Source organism: Hydra viridissima, unplaced genomic scaffold (assembly GCF_058129835.1).
Source record: "Hydra viridissima isolate aposymbiotic clone 2 unplaced genomic scaffold, HvirCarnegie_v1 scaffold_1, whole genome shotgun sequence".
Classification (NCBI taxonomy): Eukaryota; Metazoa; Cnidaria; class Hydrozoa; order Anthoathecata; family Hydridae; genus Hydra; species Hydra viridissima.
Window position 1 is genome coordinate 25669695 of NW_028324300.1, and position 9337 is coordinate 25679031.

The 9337-nt window shown below is 34.3% G+C and overlaps 1 protein-coding gene across 1 annotated transcript; it reads right to left on the bottom strand.

The window, feature by feature from the left end:
• Positions 1 to 5042: 5042 nt before the first annotated feature.
• On the bottom strand, positions 5043 to 6074 carry LOC149894100 (uncharacterized). The gene has a single exon (XM_090077133.1). The coding sequence runs from the start codon at positions 6072 to 6074 to the stop codon at positions 5043 to 5045; it is 1032 nt and encodes a 343-aa protein (XP_089933259.1).
• Between the last annotated feature and the right edge of the window lie 3263 nt (positions 6075 to 9337).

Consider the following 9337-nt stretch of genomic DNA (forward strand, 5'->3'; position numbering starts at 1 on the left):
AGTCTTTATAATCTTGATGAGTGATGTGTTTATCAACGACTTTCTTTTTAACCCCTTTGCATCTTTTCTCTTCTTTTTCATAGGTTTTGTAAGAGTAGAGCTTAGGACGAAGCCCAACAAACTCTTTAATTAGTTTTCCACCAGCCTCGTCTTTGAACATACCGATAATCTTATTATTTAACCCTACTTTGAATCCAGCGTTTTCAATAGCAGGATGGTCTTTAGAAAAGTTACTCGTGTCAAATTTGGTTTCAAGATCACCAGAAATGTCTTGATAAAAATCTTTCGTTTCGATTTCATAGATGAGCGAGTCAGTGTCAGTCATGAGTAGTTTAGCGCGATCTCCGTATTTAGGTTTGATATAGTTGTAATGGAAATCAAACATCAAAGTTTTGCTTATGTCTAGAACGCTTAGTCCTAAGTAAACAGGCTTGTTGTAAAAGAGTTTTGTTCTTTTCATATGAACTGCAGTAAGGTTTTCATCAAAAATGGTATTTCTATCATAATTAGACTTTCTTGACAATTTCAAGACTTCTTTTCTTGTGGTGATTAGTTTAATATCAACATGCTTTCGAATATTCTCCATGGTTTTTCCAAAGACAGTTATTCATGAGTTTAAAAAATTCTTTTTCAAACTCGTTTTTAGCTTTTGCTCTTAATCCAGTGTTGAGATCGATGTATTGTTTCATGAAGGGTTCTTCTTCAAAGGTAACACCTCGATGAATTTTAGTAGTGATCAATCCAAGTCGTTCATAGAGTTTTAGGTTTTCATGATGAATGACGTATTTTTCTTTGTTGTTTAAATTAGGAACGAGCTTGTCCACTTTATTAATTTTTAGTCTTTCAGGAGCTAAAGGATAGTCGTTGTGTAAATCGTGTAGACTTTCGGGATAGGTTAAATCGACTTCGAGAATACAAGGCATGGATTTCCAATTAGCGAGCTCCTCTTCAGTCATCCATCTGAATCCTCTAAAAGGAAGAGGCTTACACATAGCCCATCCATATAAATTATTTGCGTCTAAATACTGAATGAATTTCGAAGGTTGTGAAGGATCATAATCACTCATGTATTTGTTATTAGCAGTTCCATATCGTTTGCTGATCATGCAAATTCCACCGCGTATCCCTTTTTCTATCATATTAAGCATATCAATATCAGACAGAAGCTCTAACCGAATTCCAGTTAGTTTTAACATGCCATCCCAACCCAAACCAGGTGAGGTGTAATACCAAGCAGGATCAAGCTTGTAATAGGTACGACACACGTCTCTGAAATTTTCAAAGATATCAGCAAGTATCAACACGTCTGACTTGTTGTACAGTTCTTGGTAATCTTTAAACGTTTTACATCCAAATACATCCCAAACGTTTTGAGCATGCGCATAGTCTTCGCAGCTTATTCCCTCATCATTCAGTTTGGAATAGAATGATTCAATAGGAGGCAATTGCGTTTCGGAGAACTTTTCAATCGAGTCCACCCAGTCATAAGGATAAATACCTTTTTTTCTTAATAAATCAAACTTTTCTCCATAGTAATATTGAGCAACGTTTTTGCATTGGTCGTTGTTTAGATTTTTAGCTAGATCTTCTAACTTGAAATTCATGAACCTGTAGCTGTCAATAAACCTTAGCTCTTTCCATATTTCCTGAAGTTTACCCTTCTTATTAATAAATTCTCTCACTTTGATTTGTTTCGAGAAACTGATATATTTTTCTTCATTGTTGGGTATGCAATTGAGCTTTCCACCTAATTTCTTGATGAACAAATGACTGTCATAACCGGACAAATTATGGAAAATGATGGGAATAAATTTTGGAAGTTTATAATTCAAGTTGCATTTGTTATGAGCAGCTCCTCGATACTTTCCAGTTAAATGACAGTGATCCCACACTTTGTCACTGTTAATATCTGATTCACAAATATGACATAGAGTTGCAGTCTCAAAATTCTTTTCATCCTCATCCGTTACCACTTTCTTTTTTACTATATCAATCTTGTCGAGAATCTTTATAAGGTCGGCTTCAAGCATGGTTATAAACTTTTGAGCTACGTCATCGTCATCGCTTTCAGCTGTGTACATGACTGGTTCTCCTTTGTAAAGGTTATCGTCAAAGCATTTGATATAATAGCAGAAGGAGCTTGGAACGTGCTTTTGATATTGTCTGGTGTACGACTCTTTAGAATTCGGTGTGCAAGTGTTAAGAGGTTTGATGAAACTTTCAAAGTCGGCATAGACAACGTATGGAACTCTCATAGACTTGTTATAGTTTTTAAAATGAACGGTCGTTCCTTCTTTAGGAAGTTCGATTCTTACTGCATCGTTGTCATAGCAATAAGGTTGATGCTGTTGAAGCTTTTCTTCCTGGTCATAACCTTGTAAGCAATTTCTGCAATAATACATTTTGTGCTGATGTTTTGATGTTTGTGTAGATAATAACCGACTCAAACTTTTAATGAGACAGTAATGGTCAGTGTCTTCGTTTGAAATAAGTAACAAATCAATGCAGTGCTTTCGATCTACAAAGTCAGATATTTGCAAAGGATAAAGTTTTTTATTTTCATACCCAAAGACGTTGATGCTAATCGTTGGATTGTTCGCTTCAAACTTTTTGATTTTATTAAGCTTGACAGGAAACTCTATTCCATCCCAATTCAGCTCTTCTGATTTTAAAATAAGATCATTGTCGATTCTTTCGTTATGCGTATTTTTCAGATTCAACGCTCGAGTGACTGACCATTTAAAGCATTGGTTGTCCTTGTTTTCCATGTTGATGATCGCCTTTTTGTCTTTCAGCTCTTTAGACAGCTCAATATAGGAAGAACCGCTGATAGGTTCGTAATCAGTAAAGTTTATATCCATTCTTAAAATCTTAGATAGGATACTATTAGATCCTAAGGCATTGTATTTAACACTATTTTCCAAGACTTTTCCTTCCATTTCACCCATGAGCTCTCTTACATCCGTAGTCGCTAGAACAATCTCTGATCTTGATGAAAAGCTCGCTTCTCGAGTCACTTCTTCACCAGTCATCATGCTTACAGATTTCATTTCACACGTTAAAATAATTCTTACTCTGGTGTTTCTTTCCCCTTCCATGGTTTGAATGGCAGACTCTCTCACCAAATTAAAAAAGGCTGTAAGGTCTTGGTATTGAGAAGAAGGTCTATAAGAAAATTGTCTTACAGAACCCTCTGCTGAATGTTCAGTCATTTTAAACTTTACTTTAATTGGTTTTACCACAGGTTGTTTATACACTGTTTTTAATACAAGTGATTTGATAGACTGTATCTTTTTATCGATTTGTTCCGCTGATTCGCTTACCTTCTCCTTGACTACTTCAGGAACGTAAGGCTCCACCCATTCTTTAACATCATTTAACTTAGTTTTAACATACGACGCCACACTTTTTGCAGTTGCCTTCAGACTTGAAAAAAATGAAGGTCTCGGTGGAATGACTGGTTTTGGTGTTATAGCAGGTGTTAAATCTGAAACAGGTTCGTCAAGGATAGGTCTTTGCAAATGAATTGGTTTTGGCGCTATAGGAGGTTTTTGTACTGCAGAAGAAACAATCCTTACTTTTGTTGGCTTGATTGAAACTTTTACAGCTGGTCGAACAAACCTCACCACGGTAGCATTAACAGGCAAAGGTCTTGCCTCAGTCGTTCGTCTACGAAAAGTAGCAGGAGCAGAAGCAATTCTAGGAGGATCTAAAACCATTAAAAGATCGCCCTTTCTCATTTTAGAGTAACCTCTTATTTTTTGCTCTTTAGCAATTTCTCGCAATTCTTTCAACGTTTTGTTTTCCATTTTTTAATAGTGCAAGATTTTTATTTAAGCCATTTTCAATTTTTTAAATTTGACATATATCAAATTTAAAAATTTCTACCTCCAGAAATCTCATATTTGTAACCATCTATCACTTTTCCATTTCTGCATTCAAAGTACTGCCAGCTATGTCCTGTCTTTTTATGAGTCTCGTAAGCAGACTTGTACTCAGTCACCTCACCAGTATCCACATGAGTTATTTTCAAATGTAAAGGATTATTTCTAATTAAACCAAGTCTAGCATATTTTGGATCAAGAGGTTTCTTTTCTTTTTTCTCATGTATTCTAGGTCTGCCAACAGGTTTCTTGTCTTTCGAGTTTTCCAAAATGACATCTTTATCAATCAGATTGTTTTCAATCGCAATCATCATGAGTGACATTTTATTGTCTGACGTTTTGGAAACATTATTTTCTTTTAACAAATTTTTCAAAAGTTTTCTTGTATATTTCATCTTTTTTATTTGTAAAGATTTTTTTTTTAAATCAAATTCGATTTTTTTAAATTTATGTCATTGATGAAAATTATTTTAAAGTTTTTATATACAATATCATTAGGAGCAAGTGAATGATTTAAAATTGCGCTTTTTAGATTTCCAGAAATCTTTTTCTTCTCCTCGAAATCACAATCCAAACCAAGCACATAATTGTCAATCATTCTTAGCTTTTCTTTTTTAGGCAATACTTTCCAAGTACTGAGATGCTCTTTGATTTTCTTTTCCATTCGTGAATATTCTGTCTCACCACTCCATACAAGTAGGTAAAGCTTGTCTCTCTCTTCCTCACTGTACTCTTTTGGAATATTAAAATTTCCGTTTTCAGTGGCGTAAACAGATTCTCGAAAAACACCTGTTTTTCCAAATGCAAGAAGCTCAAGATGTCTTTTTTTATTTATGTCAGTCTCTTTGATACTACATTCTAGAAAAAATGGAAAAAACTGTATCATTTTATTCTTCTTTTAACAGATTTTAAATCCATTTTGGATTAATGAAAATCTAAAGATTTTTAAAATCCTTTTTAGGTCTACCCACAGGTCGATCTTCCTTCACGTCTTTAATCAATATGTTTTTATCAATCAAGTTGTTTTCAATCGCAAGCATTAATAATGACATTTTATTGTTTGACGTTTTAGAAATTCCGTTTTCTTTCAGTAATTTTTTCAAATCCTTTTTCGTATACTTCATTTTTATTTTAAAAAAATATTATTTTGAAAACATTTCAATAAACAACATTCATTCTGCTTCCATCTGATTTAAGTCTGAGCAATTTATCGGAAATGAGAACGGCAAAGGCTTGAGTGTTTGCAGGAACGTTTGCATTGAATGTCGCTTTTATTTGTACATCTATCACTGAAGTTTTTAACCTCTCAGCTTGCTTGCTTACGTCAAAAACAAAAAGAGGACAAATGTATCTATAATTCATAGCAGATATATTGGGTTGAGCTATAATTTCGTTTGTTCCATAAAGTCTATTGTCAAACTTAGAAGCATCTCTATAAGCTCTTGAGTATTTGTTGTTATTAAAGTCTAAATTGTAATCCACAGCAGGATATCTTTCACTGTTTAAAGTGACATATATGTTCTTCAAGTCGCAGTGATTAAAGACTGCAGGATTCTCTGTTTGACTTCCAGATTTATTGGTTTGAAATCCTACAACAACATACCTAGGCCTTTCACTAGCAGATCTTGCGCTTAGCCTCCAACTAAAGTTGTTGGATACAGGAACAGCGATGGTGTCGCATTGTCTAGATCTGAACGAAAATGGAACATCTACTTTTGATTCAATGATTTTGTAAAGATTGTTGCTAGCTGCGACAGAGGGTGTGACATGAGGCATAAACAAAGATAATTTAGTTAGATCTACTTTTCCTGCAGCTGTTGCTTCTGTTCTAAAAATAACATCACTATCGCTTTTTCTCACAAGAGAAAGTGTATGCTTAAATCCATAGAGCACTTTATCGTAATCATCGCAAAATCCAAAAATGTGTTTTAAAGGGATGCAAAACGAAAACGTTCCTTTTTCTTCAGTTTGCTTGATGATGTAGTCTTGTCTAGCTTTAAATCCAGAGTTGTTGACAAGATCTGCTAAAGCTGTTGTGTCTCTTTGCCACAGCTGATTCATTCCTTCAGACACTGGGAACTCTACTGGATATTTAAGATATCCAATCATGGTGGTAGCTTGTCCAGGTTCGTAAACGGTCTCCACCTCTTGATTCGACAACTGATAAGAAATCTGACTGAACATAAACATGATACCGTTGTTAACAAGAGTAACGACATCTGCATCAGCGTAGGAAGTTCCATCCGCTTTTAAAAGTCTTCCTTCAACCAAAAGGTATGCCTCAGATGGAAGCGTGAACAAATCTTGCTGTTCAATATTGATTCTTATTTCTCCATCCACGTTTAGATTCTTATTCACTGGCTCGTATTCGTGAAACTCGAATCTCTCAATTTCTTCATCCACAATAATCTCTTCTGTAAAATTTAAAACATCGGAATTTGCCATTTTTTATACATCAAAGAAAAAAATTTTTACATCCTCATGCAATCAAAAGTCCATTTCCTCTTTTTGCCAAGTCTTGTATTCTAATCACGTTGTTCTTTGACAATCCTGATCCAAACATAGAATATTCATCTATAACTGGTGGTGCTGCTGCCGCTGCTTTGTTAACAATGCTTGAAATAATTTCCTTGCTTTTAAGACTGAGATCATTCTTTGCAGCTGGCTTTGGAGTTCCAGTCTTGGCATACAATTTTTCAATGGTTCTTTTACCTTTTTCAATAACAACATCTTTGGCAGTGGAAATGGCTGTTGAAGCTAGCTCTTTTCCTGCAGATTTAGTAGCCATGATGGCTTCTCTTCCCAGTTCAGTTTTTGCAATTTTATTAGCCAAAGTAGATGCCGCTCTTGAAGCGCTTGAAGATGCTGCTCTTCTCAAGAAATTCTTAAGCGTGTCCATGATTCCACTTCCACCCACAATATGCTTCTTAACATATCTATTTCTATAAACGATCATTTTTTTATTTCCAAAGATTTTTTTTATTTCATATCGATATACGCCATGATAGCCTTGTACTTGTCTTTATTAATCCTATTCTGCCTCAACAGCTCATCGCAAATGGAAACAGCTACATTTCTAGATCCTTTATTTCCAGCATGCCATGCAGCTATGCTCAAGTTGAGATTTTCCACAAGAGCATTTGGATCGCTTGGAAGAATAATCACACCATCGCCTTTTTTGACTTTGGTTTCACTTTTAATTTCTTCCCGAAGAGGCTTTATAAGTTCTCTGTATTTTTCGCTTCTGGAGGCTTTTGGCTTGTTTAGATCTGAATTAATAGCATCACTGTCTAAAAGAATTTTTCTATAGTTTTCCTTATCTTCTATGTTAATGCTGCTGCTATAAAATTCTTTTGAAATGTTTGGATTGGTTAGCAACTCCCAAAGACCTTTTGTTCCTTCATACTTTTCTCCTCCAACAACGATATCATTTCCATCCACCTCCACTTCCATTTTTCCAATGCGCATTTGTTTACCATCTCTACTAAATTCGTAAGCTCTTTTAACGCTGCTTGGGAAACGTTTATTATATTTATTTAAATAGAAGTATGAAATATCTCCTAAATGATTTGTCTCATCAAAACTAGGAGGCACTTGTTCATTGCGACTTTCTTCAATGCTCTTGATCATCTTTTCATTGCTTTCAATCAGAGGCTTGTAAAGTTTGCTCAAATCAGTCTGAAGATTAGCATCATAAATATTCTCATTCAAACTATCTTGATAGATTCTTTTTCTTCTTTCAACAAATTCTTTCACCAGTTCATCCCTCTTGTTAGGATCTAGTATTTTAAAAAAGGACATTTTTTAAAACGCAAGAAAAAAAAACTTAAACGCAAACTTAATTATGTTTTTTAAATGTGTTTTTAGATCCGTGGAAAAAATATTAATTTTTCTTAAACATGTTGTTGAACGCTTTTATTGCATCTTCTCTTCCTTTTTGGATCAACGACTCTTTAGTTATCTCGTCAATGTTGATTTTTGTTTTAGTTCTTATTTCTTTCATCAGACTCTTAAACTTTTGAAGCTCGTCTAAAATCAATTCATACTCTGAATCACTCACAATGTTGTCTACTAATGCCTTTGAAATGTGGCTGTTGATGGTATTCAATTTCGACTCGGCCAACACTTTAATCTTTTCATGCTTCTCCGCTTTTAATGCTAGTTTTTTGTTGACTTGTCCTCCTACAATGGATAAAAACCCCATTCCAATAGCCACACCTTCACACGCAATCGCAATAGGAGCAGCAGCGATGGTGCTCAAAGTTCCAATTCCAACAACTCCAAGTGCAACACCACCTGCTTGCAACGTAGAGTCTACAAAAGAAATGATTCTGAAAGCACGATGATACTTTTTGCTGAGATGCACTCGCTTTTTCCTCTCGTTGTCCATCTCTTTTTGAACCTCGCTTATTTTTTGAAGACGGTAAATGTGTCCATCATCTGCAGGAGCTGTTGGAAGACCTGGATAAAGTTTAGATTTAGCATCGTAATTGTATTCCATTTTTATTACAAAAAAAATATTTTTTTTCACTCATTAATGAAATTGACAAAGCCTAAACTTTCTCCTTTTTTAATAATAACATCCGACTTGCTGTTACTATAAATATCCATAATCACATTATCCACCGGCTCTGATAGCATCCTGATGTTATTGAAATAATCCAATTTAGATTTTATGCTTTCTTTCAAATTCACTAAAGCTAATCCGCTTTTAAGTTTTATTCCAAACATAAAATCTAATTTCTGATAACTCAGACGAAGTAGTGTGATGTCTTTTTGAGCAAATATTTCATACTTACTTCCCACTTTTACAGGAGGATGCTTCAAATACTTGTCGAAAAAAAGATATGATTTATGACGAGCCTTTCGGTCGTTATTAAAAAAATTTTTTTTATGCACATGATTCTCCATTTTTATTATCACAAAAAAATTAATTTTTTTAGATTTTTTAGATTTTTTTAGATTTTAGATCCATCTTGAATTTTTAATTCTTTTTGAAGAATTAAAAAATTTTTAAGCAGCAGAAGCACACACTCTATTTTTATCCTTTTGAAAACCTTCAAGCAATGCTTCATTCTTTAATCTCTTTTTTTTTTCTTCATCTCTATCGTATCCATATCGCAGTTGAATCAATCTAAATTCATCATCAAAATCATCATCAAAAAGCGCTCGATAATACTCTTCACGGGTAATGTGGTCTGGTGAACCTATAGTATATACAATAACATCATCGTCTTCATCTTCGCTTTCATATCCATTCCACAAATACCTTATACTCTCATACGTGCTATCTCTATTCATCATCTCATACCTATCCATTTCTTCTGAACTAACATCTTCTGAACTAGACCAAAGACGCATATCAGCTTCGTCTAAAACATTAAAATCATAATCGCTTTCGGTAGAATAATATCTTTCTTCAACTTTTGTATAAATTTCTCCTATTTCATTAG

Coding starts and splice junctions, on each gene's coding strand:
- LOC149894100 (XM_090077133.1), bottom strand. CDS start 6,074: ATGTTTATGTTCAGTCAGATTTCTTATCAGTTGTCGAATCAAGAGGTG.